Consider the following 18,806-nt stretch of genomic DNA (forward strand, 5'->3'; position numbering starts at 1 on the left):
TTTCATTTCCCTCCTAGCTGGTTGTTCGGTGCCTCTGTTCGGAAAGGTAGGACATTTTGTTTCCGTTCGTTCTGTCTGAGAGAAATATTCTCTTATTCAGTTCCATTTTATTCCTGATCTTAGGTAGGAAGAGAGTAATCTCTGTTAACGAGTTCCACTTCCTTCTTCCTTCCGCGGTAAATATATTACCTGAAGTATTGAACCATTGATGGTCGTTCATTTTTCACTTGTTTTTTTTTTTTTTTAAATTTCGAATGTTTCTGATTTAATCATTCTAAAAAAAATTATTCAAATTCTGCCGCATCCTGCTTCAGACTTTGAAACCGATTAGGAAACAACAGAAGCACGACGAGACGTGCTTATGGGGGGATGATTAGATGGTCATAGAATCCCTATAGGATAAATGTTTCCTGAATTAGAAAGTTTCTCTTCATCTTCTTTTCACCGAATCACTCTCCAAATATGGATTCTAACCCGGGGTAGGCTTGATCGGAGGGAGAACAAACAACTTACAGCAATTCTCTCAAACCTCTCTATAAGGGATTACAGACGTTCTACATGGATTTATTGTGTAATTTGAGTTATTTGAATATTAAATTTCCAACATTTCTTATGTGTGCAGAGTCTTGAGTGAGGATGGTTTTCTTTCGGAGTGTTACGGCGCTTTCGAGGCTCCGTTCTCGTCTAGTAAGCAAATTGATTAGCTTCATTTGTCATGAGTGAGCGTTTCATTTGGTTACTCACTGTTTCGTTTTGCTGTTACAGGTGCAGCAGCCGTGCTTGAGCGGCTCTGTTCGATGGCTACAGATTCAAAGTGATTCTGAGATTGTAAGATTTCTCTGTTGCCTTTTATACTGAATCTTCGTTGAATTGAAATTACTAAATCATCAGTGAAGTGAAGTATATATAGACTGACAGCCTGCTGGCACCAGCTCAAATCTGCTTTCTGTGTTATCTGTATATTTCAAGTCTGTGTAACTTATTGAATTAGATAAATGAATTTATATTTCTATTCTATAATTTTTTGTTTCTATCAGAGATGAACAGTATGACATTCCCTTCCCGACTTGAAACAGAAGATCATGTCCCTGTTGAATTAACATATTTGTTGAACTGTAAAAAAAATATCTATTGTTTTTATAGTGAGGAGTTGTTTTGGATTCTATTATTCTTTTTATATGCGTTCCAGATCGTATCTATTCTATTATTTCATCAGATAAATCTTACTTGCTGAACTTCTAATTCATTACTACATTGTTTTATTAGTTTCACTGTTGAAATTAGAAGCCTTAAGGAGTGATTGTCTTTTAATCTTTAGCTGCATTGTGACATATTCATGAGTTTTAATTTTATGCAATTTTAACCACTTCTCTTAATCATATTGGTTGTTTAGGATCTTCATGCACAGTTGAAGGAGATGATTCCAGAACAGCAGGTTTGTCAGTTATCTATCTCTTGTGACCATTCTTGTTTTGAGCAGTTTTGATTGTTCATATATCATACAAATCCTTGAGTTTTATGGGAGTTTTAATTTTTCATTTACTATAATTTGAAAATGTTAGATACTTGAGATTTATGCACCCTTCTACGAAGAGTTATCTGTTTGTTTTCTTGGTTGGGGGTTTCTGTCTATCCCAGGCATGTAGTTTCATTTGGCTTCACTTGGATACATAGACAAATAATTATTTAGACAGTTTACTTTCAGCGTGTGAAGGCTTGTTTCTGAAGTTATTTTTTCTTTGTATATTTTTATTCTTATGGTTTCTTTGGCAAAACTACAATTTTTTCTATTCTCTGTTGTGGATTGATGTTTCATCTTTGCCTAATATGATATAGCTTTCTGTCTTTGCTGTGTAGACTGTAGGACTCCAGCACCATTTCTATCATTTAATTGTTCAGGTTCCTGAATTAAACTTGACATAGATAGAGTAATACTCAAGATTGTGCGCTCCTCTGCATCTTTCTAGTCCAGGTTGGGACATAATGCTATGAAGAACGTTAATGAGTTCATGCTTTATGCTACAGGAACGATTGAAGAAGCTAAAAACAGAACATGGGAAAACCCAGCTTGGGAACATTACTGTTGATATGGTATGGTATTTGAATATTTACTGTCTTATGTTAACTAATCTCTCTCTCTCTCTCTCTCTCTCTCTCTCTCCTTCTCTTTTTTGGAAACATAATTTGTTTTTTATCTTACCCCTTTTGTTATGTCAGAACTAAACCCTGGGAGAGCTGGAAGTATAACTTGAATATCTTTTCATTGACTTGTGGCTTGTCAATTTTGGAAGGTGCTTGGTGGAATGAGAGGAATGACTGGGTTGCTGTGGGAAACCTCATTACTTGATCCTGATGAGGTAGCTTTTCTTTTGATTTATACTTAATTTTTTTTTTCTTGTTTTTGTGTTACTTTTGCTTTTTCCTCTTCTTTTCACCGTAATTTGCTGTCAGGGAATTCGCTTTAGAGGTCTCTCCATTCCAGAGTGCCAGAAAGTACTACCTGCTGCGATCAGGGGAGGAGAACCGTTGCCTGAGGGCCTTCTTTGGCTTCTTCTGACTGGGAAGGTAATTATTGTGCATGCTTTATTTCTCTGAGTGCTGTCATTTTTTTCTTTTTTCTTTTTGTTTTGAATGTTGATTACAGGAGTAAACTACTTCCCAGACATCATTAGAAAAAAAGAAAAAAGAAACTACTCCCCAGACCTCTGTGAGACTTGAACGCCCAAATCATTCTGCTAATAAACCAAGCTCTCAGACTTTTTAAACTATTTTGATTTTGATTTTGTATTTTCTTGTCGGAATTCTGTTCTGTTACCTCTTGGAACAGTTCTTGTTTGTTCAAATTTCAGGCAATACAGAGATCTTGTCCAGGCTGGACAAAATCTTATTTCAGTTTGAGATCTCTAGGTTTCAGACAGTATAGAGGATTGCTTCAGGCTCTTCATTTAGTATTATTAAAAATCAAACAAAGGAAATTTCTGGGAAAGAAAAGCAGTCTTGCAAATACAAATAAAGGATATAATAGATATTGTGACCTGACACTATATCAAGGCTGTGGGTGCTAAAAACTGATCAACAAGCGTTCTATTATTTTTTGTTTAATCAATTTGAGTAGAACCTGACAAAGCACCCTAGGTACGGCGAATTTGTTTTGCACACAAGAAAAATGTTTTTTCACTAACAAAACGAATACAAGTAGAGGACCCTGTGCAGTGGGGGCAAGGCCAGTATAAAACTTAGAAGACAAATGAAAAGTGAACCAACTACATCCTATTGATTTGTAACCTGAGGACTCCATAAATTAATTTTTTTTTAATGTAATGTGTGAATTTTTATTCAAAAATAAGTGGAGGGAGACAACCTAACGCGATGGGCCATCCTCCACAACGAGGTGGACACCATAAAATGCTTAATAAATTGAAACTGAGGTGAATAAAATGATTTTGGTAATGCTAATAGTGGATCTATTGTTCGATGATTGGAAAGAAGAATCAAGGAAGGGAGGCAGGCTAGAGGGGAGGATAGAGTCCAAGCTTTTGAAACTTGTTAAAAAAAGCCCTCTGAAAAGTGGATCTCTCTTAGCCGTGAACAAGCTAGTTAGAGTTTCTTAAAACATTTGTGGATGAAGCTACTAAAGGGAGGGTTAGTCAACATTGAAGTTGAAGTTGAAGTTGAAGTTAGACTTCAAATTCAAGGCAATGATTTGATTCATCTTCAACTCTTCCTTGGGTGTTAGTGTAGACGAGTTCAAGTGCACTAGAAAACAGATTCCGGTGTTAGTGCCTCAAAATGAAAAATATGATGTAAACAAGAGAATGAGTAACTTTTTATAATATACTTAAATAAAACATATACCTAAACAGAAAATTAATCAAGATAAACATGGTTATTACACTAATAAATAATTTAATGTAGTATTAAAATATATTAACGTACTAAATACTATATTATATTAATTAATTATTACAGTTTATTATAAAATAATATAATAATTACGTGTGACTATAAAATAATATACTAATTAATTATATTAATTAATGATTACAATTTATTATAAAATAATATACTAATTAATGAAATACTATATTATACTAAAACCGGTGGCCGTTTGGTCTAGTGGTATTCTTCTTACATTAGGTGCGTCAGGTCGCGAGTTCAAATCGCGCCACGCCCCTCTAAAAAAAAAGAAAAACTATATTATACTGATTAATAAAATTCTATATTATATTAATTAATGAAATACTTTAGTATTAAAATAACGTTGGTTTAATTTTTCCTAACTTAGGAAAAATTAAATCAACAATGTCGTCTTCCATACTGGCCGATATGGCAGGGAAACATCGGCGGGCCAGTAGGCAATGGCGACGGAGGCGGCGCTTTGACGGTACGCCGAGAGAGAGAAGAGAGGGAGGCCGAGATGCTCTACGACGGAGCAGCGACATGCAACTGTGACGGAAGCTCGACGATGGCGGCTCTGCGACAAAGGCCGAGAGGGAGAAAAAAAATTTGGGAGAGGAAAGCCGAGAGGGAGAAGAGAAGAAGGGAGAAGAAGCCGAAGGGAGTGCGAAGACGAGAGGAAGAAGAGAGCGGGAGAAAAAAAAATTGAAGGGAGGAAGGCCGAGAGGGAAAAACAAATTTCGTTGGGGGAGGGAACGACGCGTCCTGAGTGACGTTTCAAATGGACGATTCGCAAAATTGGGCTGAATCACGATTCCACGATTTTAGCCTGAGACGATTACCTGCATTTTTCAGATGATGTTGGCGCTCATTTACCACTAACGGCCTAATCGAATGAACTATGTAATGCGCATGAACTTCATTGTTGACTAACCCCCCAAAGAATAGATAGATCTTCACTTTCTCCAATGATTTACAAGCATCCAAGATTTATGAAATCCTTGACATGGAGGTGACATTGGAATACTGAACAAGGTGCCAAACAAAGCTAAAACTTCAGCATTGGTTGGAGCAGGATACCAAGTGGGAGCTAAGGAGAATTGCAGAATGTCCGAATGACAAGCATGGAATGCTCAAGGAGGTTTCCAAAATGTGCCATGGAGGTTACCACATGAACTATGAACTAGAGGCCAAACCAAGGTGAGGCTTCAGTATGGGTTGAAGCAGAATACCAAACAGGTTATGAGGAAAGTGCACTACTTCTGAGATACTGTCTTGGAATGCATCTGCTAACCTGACTTGGGATCTTGAGAGGAGGGGGAGATTGGGTCCTTGTGAGCATAACATTTCTAAATATGAGGCAATATGGCCTTGTGAGGGTATCAATTAAGAGAAACTAGGATTTTTTTGTAATGTGCTTTAAATTATCCATGAACAACCGAACTGAGCAAGAGAGACTGTATGCTTTGATTCCAGAAAGCTGACGTTGCTGCAGTATTATAACTGATATGGAAATAATCTGCTTTCAATATTTTTTTATATGCATATGTAAATAATATTTTTGGAAAGGTGTCAGGAGTTATATAGTTGGTACCACTTCAATATCATACAGAAGTAGAAAAATATTTATCCATTTGTTTTTTTGCTGTAGATGGGTATTTTACTAAGAAATTTCACCTGCATCCTAGGTACCAAGCAAAGAGCAAGTCAATGCATTATCCAAGGAGTTGCAAAGCCGTGCTAAAGTTCCAGGTTTGCTAGATTTACTTTATGTCTTCAGTTGACAACTTGGCATGTTAATTTACTTACTTTATGTCTTCAGTTGGCATGTTATCTACAAAGTTTGGAGAATGAATAATCTGGATAAGTCATTCATTTATTTATCTCAAACAACTGACATTTTAAATTTATAATGACGTTAATCTTGCAAGAAATTCTGGCTTGCTAGAAATCTTACTTTGTCTTCAGTCTGCATATTATCTTTCAAGTTTGGAGAATGAATAATTTGATTTAATAATTCATTTATTTACTTGAAACAAATTTCTTTTTTGAACTTGCCTCAAACAACTATTTTTATAAATTCATAATGACATTCTTTGGCAAACTAACGGTGATACTTTGATCTACTCCCATCATGCCTAATATAACCATAGATTTGTAATGTTTCTTTTATTGTGACACTTATATAGTAAGTCTTCACTGTATCTATGCCTTCTATAATTAAAACATACTAGTTAAGTAGTCCCCGTGTTTAGCATGTCTAAGGAACTAGGAACTAGAACTTATTTTTTGTTTGACTGGGATGAATTGCAGATCATGTATATAAAGCCATTGATGCTCTTCCAACTACTGCACATCCGATGACACAATTTGCCACTGGTGTTATGGCTCTTCAGGTTGAGTTACTTATTAATTTTCCTTGTTAACTTTATCAAATTTCATTTCTTTTAGTAATGCTTGTTTACTTGGGATCTTTTAGGGATAGGGCTATGTTATCTAAGTGCATCTGAATGCTTTTTGCTCTGACTACTTTTGCCATTACACCAAATATTTGGAGGGAGAGAGGGAGAGGGAGAGGGAGAGAGGGTTGTTTCTACAAAGACATAGTTGTGGAACAAGCTGGTCTTTGTTTCTGCAGGGAGGGACAGAGGGAGGTGTTCATAAACTGGATTTTTGTGAATAAACTAGGATGAAAAAGCTAGGTCTGGGAATGGTTGCAGTGCTTTTTTGAGGTTGAAGACATCTGTACATCCTTGACTGTCACCTGGGTCTGCTCGTCGGGAAGTACTAAAAATTTATCTGATTCCTTGGTCAGAAGTAGATCTTAACATTTTGTTGTGGCAAATACTTACCGCCACAAGTATATAAATTAAATTACATGAGTTAGTAATTTTGTCAATTGGTCTAAGAAGATTTGCCTTTATTAATTCAATGATGCCCTCTTTTAATATGAGATCTCTTGAACATTTCTGACATTTCTTTTTTTTATTTGTTTGTTCTCTTTTCTCATCTCAGGTTCAAAGTGAATTTCAAAAAGCCTATGACAAGGGCATCCACAAATCCAAGTAGCCCCATCGCTTTTCTTGTTTCAACATCTCTCTTAAAATTGTTTTGTCTTATTACATGGTTGTTGCTTCTTTTTCAGGTACTGGGAACCAACTTACGAGGACTCCCTCAATTTGATTGCTCAAGTTCCTGCTGTTGCTGCTTATGTTTATCGAAGGTGAACATATGTCTGCTGAATATTTGTTGTTATTCTGATGTGAAACAGCGTGATTTTATTGATTCTGATGGTGAAATTGGGGAAGAAAAGAGGATAATTAAAGACAGAGAAGAGGAATTGAGAAGAAGAAGAAAGAGCAGATTAGAGGGGTAGAAGAAAAGATCGGGAAGGGGAGAGTAGAAAGATATTTTCAATTCTTCATCAATCTGTTTCTCTCTAATCCGATTACAATTCCTTAATAAAGAAAAAAAAACTGAAACTCAAAATTCAAAAAAAGAGAAATCACTAATCGATAAATCTCGTAAAATAAGGAAAAAATAAATTAATTACAAAAATATGGGGGTAGTGGGGTGGGCCTGATGCCTCCGATTGTAAACTCGTGTGATTGGTGGTACACTGGTGTCCCCACCATATTCACTTCAGTTTCTTATTGGATTGGCTGTTTTGATGTGGAGTTTTGAGTGTATCCTTCACTTCCCTCTCTGTCTCTCTGTCTCTCCCTCTCTCCCCATATCTGTGTCCATCCCATATCTACCCATTTTATGGCATTTACAAAAGTATCCGTTCATATTAAACAAAAAATATATCAGTTCCTATTAAACTTGTTTCACTAAATTAACAACAGTGTCTACTTTGCTTATTTTAAATGATACACACCCGTGTTGAAAGTGTTTCTGCTGATTTGGTGTTGAAGGATATATAAGGGTGGGAAAGTTATCCCATCTAATGACTCTTTGGATTATGGCGCAAATTTCTCTCACATGCTTGGATTTGATGATCCCAAAATGCAAGAACTGATGAGGCTATATGTCACCATTCATAGGTGAGTTCTGTAGACAGTTTTCTAACATGACAGACCTTTTAGCTGTTGTCGGTGTAAACTTCTTCCGTCACTTATTTATTCAAAGTGAAGAAAACATGTCTGCTTTTAGTTCAAGTTAGTGCTAACTATCTGGGTGATAATGTTGTAGTGACCACGAGGGTGGAAATGTCAGTGCTCACACTGCTCATCTGGTGAGTCATTGATGGTGGCAAAAGCTTTATTTTCTTTTTTTTCATCATAGGAGCTTGTTAGCATTATATTGCCACACTAAACAGTATGAAAGTAGTAAAAGTAGGCCATTTCTCTGCTTCAATTATTTGATATTCACCTTTCATGCTCATTTAACTGAATTCGTTTCTGATATGCCCAGGTTGCCAGTGCTCTGTCGGATCCTTATCTATCATTTGCAGCTGCTCTAAATGGATTGGCTGGTCCACTTCATGGCTTGGCTAATCAGGTAGGGTGATCCCATTTCAGAGCGTACTTTCCTCGCTATACTATTTCCCGTCCTTGGGAGGTGCAGCTGACAGTTTAGCAGTTTTACTGTATTTGTTTATTTTAAGTTTCTGTTCTATTTTGTTATGACTGTTATTCCCATAACACTCTGGCCTCACTTAATTCTATTTTATTATTATTTTATTTCATGTGCTGTGCTGAATTCCTGATGTTGGTTTTTATCTTTCTGCAGGAAGTGTTGTTATGGATCAAATCTGTTGTGGAGGAATGTGGAGATAATATGACAACTGAACAGCTTAAGGAATATGTCTGGAAGACATTAAATAGTGGCAAGGTGACGAATTTAATGAAGTGCCTATCTTAGATTCTAATGCCTTATACATCTTTAATATTGCTATTTATGTTCATACTTGTTTAAGACGCTGATTTGGAATTCAGACATTCCTTGGCTGAAAAATCTCTATTGCCTATTTATTTGATTGCCAGTAATAGGAGGTTCATCTCCTAAATGATCTTCTCCTTCACAGTGTGGCATTTCCCTTCTCTTCAAATGTTTTGGCAAACATGAATTGATAGATGATAACGTTCTTTGCTTAGTTTTCTTAAATGCCTCAAAATGGGTTTTTTCCTGTCAACTAATTATCTTGTATCAAGTTAAGTTTCTTATATTTAATTCCATGTTTAGCTAAGGAGATTTTACTGTTGAAGCTAGTCTTTATTAATTAAGGCTTGCTTGATACTTGTTCTTCGGTTGTTAAATCTGGCTTCTACAAAGACAGTATTGTCATTGTAGAAGTGGTTTTTGGTGGGTCAAATACATTTGTGGTCCTTAAGCAGTTCTTTTCATTATTCATGTGATGCTGCTTTAGCACAAGTTTAATTTGTTGCATTGCTCATTTTGTTACTTCCATCTTCATTAAGCCTAGAGACATGCTTTGCAGGTTGTACCTGGTTTTGGGCACGGAGTTCTGCGTAAAACTGATCCCAGATACACATGCCAGAGAAAATTTGCGTTGAAGCATTTACCTGATGATCCTTTGTTCCAGCTGGTTCACTCCTATACCTTCTAGTTTTAGTTCTTGAAGTGTGCTTCTCCAATTTCGTGTTGCTTCAATCTTGTTATTGTTTACATGACCCTTTTTTGTGCAGGTTTCAAAACTCTATGACGTTGTTCCTCCTATCCTTACCGAGTTGGGAAAGGTAAAATAGTCAAACTTGTTGCCCTTTCTTTCAGCTAGGGCATGGTTCGTTTGGTCTGGTATCTTCCTTGTTCACACGAACCTGGTTTGTTAGATGGAGACGTTGGTGTTGTTTGGATGAACTTCTCATTAAATTTTGAGCTGATTGTTCAGGTTAAGAACCCTTGGCCTAATGTTGATGCTCACAGTGGGGTATTGCTGAATCATTTTGGTTTGACTGAAGCCAGGTAACTTAACCTTGCAGACAACTTGTCAAAACATTGTTCTCTTTGTTTATATAAAAAATGAACGACTACTTCAAAAGAGAAGAAAATGGAAACCAGAAATGCTTCTGTTGGCTTCTATTCTTCTATTGATGCTATAGTACTGAGAAACTTGATATTGGGCAGATATTTTACTGTCCTATTTGGAGTCTCAAGAAGTATAGGAGTATGCTCCCAGGTACGATGCCCTTTTACTTGTTCGTTCCACTGTTGCAAATTATTCTTCTTTCCTTTTTCTGTTCAACGTCTCTGAACGTTTCTAAATCCACATCTTGAATGCAGCTGATATGGGACCGTGCTCTGGGCTTACCACTTGAAAGGCCTAAGAGTGTGACAATGGAGTGGTTGGAGAACTATTGCAAGAAGGCAGCCTGAACCATTATTAAATCGCAAGCCTGAGACGGCAATTCGTTGTACTGTGCAATAACAGGTAAAAAGTTTCAGTAGCCAGAGTTTACCTGCGAGCTCCAACTGTTACTTTTAATCATTCATAAATTTGCTAAATTTGCTGATCATAGGGCGACTGCCGCCTAAACTCAGGTCCAACAAATTTTCCTGTGATTATAGTGCGGATCCATCTCATTCTATAACATTTTCATGCTAGTGAATTAACCCTCCCGAAGTTCCATTACACACACTGTTCTGTCTTATTGTTAGCTCTCAAGATTAAACCTGCTTATTGTCAATGGAAACTGTTTTCAAGGTAGTGAACCCCTTTTTTACGAAAAGCCATCTCAGACTCGAAACAATAATTCTTGTTTCGCAAAGCACGTTTCGGAAAATTCTCAGTCTGAACAGGTTTTGAATGATAGAATCAGTGTTCTAAAATACGAACCAGCTGCTCTGGAGAAGAAAATTTTACTGATATAAAATACCTTTTATATTTTTTTGGAAAATCCAGTGGTTAAACCTAGTTGAATTAAATTAATCAAAATAGAGTTGGCTAATAAAATATTTTGATCAACGGGTGAGATACTGTTTCTCATGTTTTATACCATTAAAGAGAATTAAAATTATAAAACTGAGACCGCACCTCTATTCGGTAGGCAGCATGGGATGATCCCAGTTTTTTTCTTTTAGGCCGTTATCACGTCCGTAGAGTAAATCATGACTCTAGCTTTTCTTGGGTGAGTCTCGGGAGCCATGAAAACTCGGGTCGTCTCCTCCCGAAGCCAATAAGTTATTTAAACAGAGAGATTCAACAGCGAGATTATCGGTAATCATGATCTTGAGTTTCCCAGACGAAGCACAGAGGCGAGCTGCAACTAACGTCACTGGTTGTCCTTTCCAACACTCCCCACACGAATAACTGACTGTTACGATCCACAGGCAGCGAGAATGTCCTCGACAACGAGCCTCTCTCTCTCTCTCTCTCTCTCTGGTCTAAATCCAATGAAACATCTGCTACGCCGCTGCATTATTTAGTTTCAACCAGGAAAAACAAAACAACCCTGCCCCGAATCCATACCTCTTTAAATGCTCCATACGGTTCTGGAAAAATATTGCTTAAGACTCCTGTTTTTCTTACCCGGAAAGAAGGAGAAGATCAGAAAAGATCATGGAGAACAGAATTGGATCCTTTTCAACAGGAAGAAAATCTGCTCTACGGTTTCAGGTTTTTTTTTTTTTTAATTCTGTGTGCTTGTTCATGTTTTCGGAGAAACATGCGTGCAGAGACCAGAGAGAAGATTTTTAGGGTTTTTTAAAGCAGGTTGTCTGTTGAGAGACGAATTGAGGAGAATTTTGTCATCTCAGGCATTAAATGAAGCCGCCAGTCGTCCATGCATTTAATACCAATGCAATCTAATGATGAGATTTCTCTCTCTGATCTTTCGTCTTGTTTCTTCCTTCCTTTCTCCTCTCCTCAGAAGCCACTCCTCCCCTCCAGGCGTATATACGTGTTCCACTTGAAGCCGAAGCTGCAGAAGCTCTTGTTCTCTTTCCTTTCTTCTCGGAAGTAACTCTTCGGGCGTTTCTTTCAATTCTCGTGTTGACTATTCTTGGTTTCATGGCTGCCCTAAACCCTCAGGCACTGGAATTCTATCCCTGTGCCGGTGTAATTTCATCTCTACCCTTTCCACAGCCAGACTGTTTTTATCCTCCGCCACTTCCATCTCTTCTACCAACGAATGCGCTGCTTCCGGACCCTTACGGCATCTCTTGTGTCGGATCGCCTTGTTCGTTTACTGCACCTCTTTCTGTTTATAACAGCAATTTACATGTCTACTTGGGTTTTCCGTTCATGGAACCGCCTGTCAAAACTGATTTTCGTTATTCGGCCTTCTGCGGGTTTCCGCTTGGCGTGGAAGAAGAGAAGCTAGCAGATGAACTAGGTCGGAAATCAGAAGCGACGATCAGGCCCAACCGTCGTCGGAGAAGAAAGGACGAGTTGCCGCAAAGCGATGCCGGCCGTGAGAGGATGATGTGGGTGGCCAAAGGACGAAATAAATGGGCTGCTGCAAAGGAATCGAAATCGCAGCCAGAGTCGGTGCAGCTGAGTGGAGAAAGCACGACGCTAATGATCAGGAACATTCCCAACAAGTTTACGTAAGTAACTTTTTTTTATTTCGAAGTTTTCTCCTATTTCCAATCTGACATGCGTTGTTTCAGTAGGAAGATGCTACTAGATTTTCTGGACAGCCATTGCCGAGAAGAGAACAGCAGAGGCAACATTGACAACGAGACTTCCGCCTATGATTTCGTATATCTTCCCATGGATTTTGGGTAGGTTTTCCCAAACAAAATCAGACTCCAAGTTCATCGCGTACCTTCCCATTTTTAAAAGGACTTAAAGCTGCTAGGTTTTGTGTCTTGTGCAGGTCTGGGTGCAATCTCGGGTACGCTTTCGTTAACTTCACCAGCAGGAGCGCCACAGTCAGACTGCACAGGGTTCTTCACAAAAAAAAGTGGGAAATTTTGGGATCCAAGAAAATTTGTGAGATAACCCTCGCAAAGATTCAGGTGATGATTTACCATTCACCATCTCTTGTTATTTCTGAAAGAAAAGAAAATGCTGAATTATGTTTGAATCAGGGAGTTGAGGCACTCCAGAAGCATTTTGAGAAGTCCATCTTTGCCTGCGAGTCGGACGAGTATCTCCCTGTCCGTTTTGATCCGCATCGAGATGGCTCTTTCCCCTTCAAACTTCGGATTGTTGGAAGTCGAGTGCCTCGCCTTCCACTGCTGGCCGATTGACTGACTGACCGGAAAATGATGATTATCTGTTTGAGATCTTTCGTGTTCATGGGTTTGTACAGTTTAGACGAGGTGTTCTTGTGGTTTTTCGTTTTGCTAGGCTGCCCGCTCTTGCTGTTGTGCTAATTTTCAGTTACTTTGATAGGTCTGTATAATCTGTATCGTCCTGTTCCTGCTCAGATATGCAATCTGAGACCTTCCTGACATTACTTTTGATGGCTTCCTAGCCAATGGAATTACTGGATGTTGATACGTGGAAGTGTGATTTTCAATACTTCCCTGTGAATGACTCTTCACATGATGAAAGGGGTCAGCGTGAGGGAAAATCGTACCTTCTCTGAACCCTGTCTGCCTATTTGTGGTAGATTTTCTGTACGTGTTGGTTCAGATAAAAGACGGCAGGAGACGGAAAATCCAGTAGGAGCAGAGGCATAGGTATCTTACTTCTCCCCTCCCCCGCGTGATTTTAGGCTGGTTTTGGTGCCAGTTCTCCTACAGGAGTATGTTAGGTTGAAGAATCGCGAAGAGAGTTTCTTTCTTGAGCCTCCGGTGCCGGGGGAGATGTCGGTGTCACGTCTGTAAACATTGATGAAAGTGCGTTTTTGATTGTCAGTTCGAAATAGAAAAAATCTGTGCCGCGTTAAAAAATGTGAATTTTCATTGAATCACACCTCGGTGACGAAGAAGAAAAACTCGTGTCATTTGGGTTTTGACAGAGGAATTAATGCCGATTGTGATTTCTATAGTTCATGGGTTTTCGATATAGAAGTAATACTTCACTTCTATATATTTCTTAGTTGCGGATCCCTCCTGAAACTGCTGCACCAGAGTCGTTTTCCGAGAGCAGGAAGCCGGCGGGGTTACGATTACGTATCTGATTCTCTAATGAATTTTAAGAGTACCGATGGATACGAAATCAGATCTTGAGCAGGACGATCGATACGAAAGTAATGAGAACTATCCTAGTCAATCGATTGGGGTTTTAGGGGTAGAGTTCAAAGCTTCAGAGAATTGGAAGAAACGAAATCTTTTAGAACGAAAGACGGTGATGCTGAAATAGCCAAGAAAATCCGAATTCCGCCATCTGGAGAACTTGGGTATAGACTCCAACAAATCTACTTACACTGGTCTAGATCTTGTCAGGCAAATCTTTGTAAAAGTCAAAGAAAAGTTAAGTTGGGTGGTATGAAATATATATATATATCAGAGAGACCCGACACAAAACAGAAGCTTCCATGATCGAAACAGTAGATAAAAAATAGTTCCTGCCATTAAAGTCGACATATACGGATTAATTGGATGAACGAAATTCTGATTATAGGGATTGATTTGCATCAAACAGATTCAACTCCAATATATAATATTCGTCATGCAGTTCTTCTTTGTAGAAGCAGATGTTCCTTTTTTAGCTGTAAATGCGCTTAAACATGATGCAGATCTTGAGCGCCTTTACATGATATCGCTCTTGCATTCCTTTTCCTTCTGCTAATCATGTTGTTTCGGGACGACCGGATTCAAGGCTTAGAGCAGCTTGGCGTTCTCCCTTTACAGGAAAGTACCATTGAAAGTTCTGACTTGGGTTTTGTGGGTTCCGACGGTGGCGACGGTCTAATCGGTTTTGATGGTGTTTCCGTGTGGTACCTTCGTTTGATCAGGGATACTTGAGGAAAATTTGAATTGGTTTGATCAGGGATGCTTGAGGAAAATTTGAATTCAGAAAGGGAGAGCACTCGGAGGGATTGAGTGGAGCCCCAAGTAACTAAATTTGATTTAAATATTTGAAACTCCGATCGATTCTAGCCGTTAAGCTTAAAATTGTTATCCAGCTCGAGCCCAATAATTTTAACCGAGTTCGAACTTAGTTCGAGCTTCAACATTCATTTAAAACTTTTCAAAAAATACATGTGTCGAGTTCGAGCTGAGCTTAAACTTCAACATTCATTTAAAACTTTTCAAAAAATACATGTGTCGAGTTCGAGCTGAGCTTAAACTTCAACATTCATTTAAAACTTTTCAAAAAATACATGTCTCGAGTTCGAACTCTAATATACATTTAAAACTTTTCAAAAAATACATGTCTCGAGTTCGAACTCCAATATACATTTAAAACTTTTCAAAAAATAATAAGCTCGAACTTCAACATTCATTTAAAACTTTTCAAAAAATACATGTGTCGAATTCGAGCTGAGCTCAAGCTTTAACATTCATTTAAAATTTTTAAAAAAATACATGTCTCGAGTTCAAACTCCAATATACATTTAAAACTTTTCAAAAAATACATGTCTCGAGTTCGAACTCTAATATACATTTAAAATTTTTCAAAAAATACATGTCTCGAGTTCGAACTCCAATATACATTTAACACTTTTCAAAAAATACATGTCTCAAGTTCGAACTCCAATATACATTTAACACTTTTCAAAAAATACGTATCACATAAATTGTATATAAAATTATGCATACATTTGACATAAAATTGGGCATGGTCTCATTGAATCGATCTGAGCCCAAACTTTCCTATGTTCAAGTCAAACTTGATTTAAATATTTCGAACTCGAGCTCGAGCCAACCTTAGCCTCGAGACTAAAATTGTAATCGAGCTTGAGCCTAATAATTTTAACCAAGTTCGAGTTCGAGATTAACCTACATTTAATAATCTACATAAAATATATGTCAAATAAATTATATATAAAATTATGCATACATTTAAAAAAAAAAAGAATAGGGGAGGTTCGGGATTGAATCTCCATAATGGATTAGAACGCACCAATATTAATCTTTTTACTCCAAATATTGTCAAACTTATTTTGTAATTTTTGAATCCGGCCATAAATTTACTATAGCCTCCTTAGTGCCCCTGGTTGAAAATTTATAATCTACGAAAAACTAGAAATGTCTTTTCTAGGATACATATTTCCAAAAAAAATATTTAAATAAAATCTTATTACTATTAGTGACTTACTAGAAAATTACTAGAAATATTTTAAAATTTTCTTAGGAAAGTTAAATGGACCTCTTATTGACTCTTCTAGGAAATAAATAAAAATTAATAATCAATCTAATATATTACTATACTTATCGATAAATTTTTAATCAAATAAAATGTCAAACACAAAATTGCTATGAAAATTGCCTCATGCTAAATTTTTTACAACATCAACTGTCAAATACTTATTCAAAAATTTTCTATACGGTTTTCTAGTTACTTAGAAAATTATATGATTTTTTTAATAAGAATTTCCAATTAAAAAAATGTTTAAAAAAAACATGAGGTACTAATAGTCCCTAGAAACGTATTTCTACTAAAAATTTCTTGAAAAAACCACTAATGGTCCCTAGAAAACGTATTTTTACTAAAATAGTTTTTCAATGAAAGAGTATTTTTTCACTTGCTTATGATCTTACATGCGCGAAATCGTCTTCTCGCGGGTGGGGAATTATTTATCCCTTTTAACTTAGGTCTATGGTTTTCCGCTAAGATGACGCGGAGTGAAGAGGCTCTAGCGGCGTAGGCAAGAATATGTGGTCGGGGATGACGGCAGCGATGGAAACAGACGAGGGGAGGAAGAAATCTAACCGAGCAGCGGTGAAGGTGGCCAGCGAGCAATTATCGACCATCCCCCCCCCCCCACTCTCTCGAGCCCGTTAACAAGATGACTCGTGAACTTTTGAACTGAATCATGGTTCGGTCGAGTTCGATTCGTTAACTCAAATGACCTTATTTGGATCTCGAACTCGTTTTGAGATCCAAATTAATCGAATCAAATCGATCTGGAATCGAGTTTGACTCGTTAACTCAAACGACCTTATCTGGATCTCGAACTCAGTTTGAGATCCAGATTAATCGAATCAAATTGATCTAGAATCGAGTTTGACTCGTTAACTCAAACAACCTTATTTGGATCTCAAACTCGATTTGAGATCCAGATTAATCGAATCAAATTGATCTAGAACTGAGCCGAGTTTGAGCCACTCGCAAACCGGCTCTGTTTGATGCCACCCCTACTTGCTACCGAGCTCTAGATATGCGGGTTTCAAATGAGTCTCATTGTTAGGGAACTTTGATGGAGCATGTCGCTTTTGGTAAATTGGGTGTACTCTGCTTCCCAATTGTTTTGGAGTCACTTAACGATATGTCTCATAAACTTTAATTTATTTTTACCCTTAAATATATTTTGATACTTAAACCAATTAAGATAATTAGGCCCTATCAATTTTTCCAAAGTAATTATTATGATATTTTTTCCATCGAACCCAGAATTTACTCTAGTCGAAGTATAAACTTCTCCTCTCTCCAAATTTATATCCAAGGTGGGACTTCACTCATAAAATTAGGGTTAGGACACAAAAACAGGATATGCATACTTCAACAATCTAATGACCAGTAATTCATAGCTATTTCAACTAATATCATGCAAAAATGGTATTAATTAGGATTTGACATCGTCAATTGGGTAATGATGCAGGCATCTAAGACTGGGTTGGGTAACATAGATCTCAAATAACCCAATTAGGAACCCGATTAAGGCTATCAAAGTGTAGAGAATCTTTCAATGATTCATAAAGACTAGTAACCCTAAAGTTATGGCAAAGAAAAAAAATCTTTGATGAACCAATGGTAAAACCCTATAGTTTTTCTCCTTCCAGAGGTCGTCTTCTTAAAAAAAAGGCAAGAATCTACAGTAGAATGCTCCCAACAAAGATCTATTAGTCTGATACCATGTAAAAATCCAGATTTTGGTGAAGGAAGAGGAGAAAATGGAAAGAAAATAAAGGGAGAAAGGAGAAGAAGAAATATTTGAAGAGCTTGAAAGGCATCGTTGGGAACTGTGCATGAATTCTCAGACTTATTAAATAGGTGTTTTGAGTTAGAAATTACAAAAATATCTCTATAGAGTTAATACACCTTAATCTCCTTATATCTCCCTAACTACACATCCTATGTACATGAAAATTTAACCACTAATATAATTTAATGTGGAAAAAAATATTACATAAAGAAAATTAACCACTGATGTGATAAAATTACCAAAATACCCCATGATGTATTTTCTAACACTCTTATTTGACATTGGCTGAATTACTGTTTAAAGCAACTTGAGGACAAACTTATTTGGAGGCAAGCCCGTTGCGGTAAATTCTTGCTGGCCTCAGCTTATCTTCATCTTGATGATTGGACATTGGATCTTGGGCAGCATCATGCTGCTTTGGCATGGCGACTCTCAATCCCTCCAAGTTCAAATTCTTTACATGGAACACCTTCACAATACACTATTGACAACCTTTGGAAGTGTGGCAACTTGGGGCACTCCATCCTCTGCTCTCTCTATGGCTTGGGTGAAGAAAGTGTTTCCCACATCCTACTCCACTGTCATTTTGCAGGGCGTGTTTGGACTCAGTTGCTCAGCCTCATTGGCTTCCAAATCTGCCTTCTTGAGGTTCTCATCTCGACTTGTTGTCAATTCCTCAAGATTTCCATCCCTTGCCTTGGCTAAGCCCTTATCTTGGCTTATCTTGGCCACATCCCTTGGGACTATGGAATGAAATCAACAACTACCTCTTTAACCTTAAATTCACTAGCATTGACAAAGTTACCACTAGCATAGTTGACCAGATCTTGGCATGGATCCACGCCAAAAAAGATTCCAACCATCTTGGCAGCATCCCCCTCTACAACAGCTAGCAATGCATTGTCCAAATATCTACCTCGGCCACTTGCTGGCCTATGCATGATTGGAAACCTCCTCTTC

The 18,806-nt window shown here is 37.6% G+C and overlaps 2 protein-coding genes across 3 annotated transcripts; both read left to right on the top strand.

Annotated features, from left to right (window-relative positions):
- LOC137943994 (citrate synthase, mitochondrial) lies at window positions 1–10,492 on the top strand. Of its 2 annotated transcripts, none has more exons than XM_068789479.1 (20): window positions 1–46; window positions 623–687; window positions 766–828; window positions 1,394–1,435; window positions 2,026–2,091; window positions 2,292–2,357; window positions 2,452–2,565; window positions 5,586–5,649; window positions 6,211–6,293; window positions 6,913–6,962; window positions 7,043–7,120; window positions 7,815–7,943; window positions 8,092–8,134; window positions 8,314–8,400; window positions 8,632–8,733; window positions 9,341–9,448; window positions 9,549–9,599; window positions 9,752–9,825; window positions 9,988–10,039; window positions 10,144–10,492. In XM_068789479.1, exons 2-20 carry the CDS (start codon window positions 637–639, stop codon window positions 10,234–10,236), a joined length of 1,416 nt encoding a protein of 471 aa, XP_068645580.1. In that variant the 5' UTR covers window positions 1–46; window positions 623–636; the 3' UTR covers window positions 10,237–10,492. The 2 variants fall into 2 exon arrangements, with proteins under 2 accessions (XP_068645580.1, XP_068645581.1); XM_068789480.1 differs by lacking the exon at window positions 1–46 and adding an exon at window positions 156–176.
- Window positions 10,493–11,869: 1,377 nt separating this feature from the next.
- LOC137943803 (protein MEI2-like 6) lies at window positions 11,870–13,491 on the top strand. The gene is made up of 5 exons (XM_068789236.1): window positions 11,870–12,408; window positions 12,475–12,585; window positions 12,681–13,026; window positions 13,119–13,201; window positions 13,422–13,491. Exons 1-5 carry the CDS (start codon window positions 11,870–11,872, stop codon window positions 13,489–13,491), a joined length of 1,149 nt encoding a protein of 382 aa, XP_068645337.1.
- Window positions 13,492–18,806: the final 5,315 nt, after the last annotated feature.

This window comes from Aristolochia californica, unplaced genomic scaffold, assembly GCF_029961685.1.
Source record: "Aristolochia californica isolate CCGP_79_NKW_82.1479 unplaced genomic scaffold, dmAriCali1.0.hap1 SCAF_11, whole genome shotgun sequence".
NCBI lineage: Eukaryota > Viridiplantae > Streptophyta > Magnoliopsida > Piperales > Aristolochiaceae > Aristolochia > Aristolochia californica.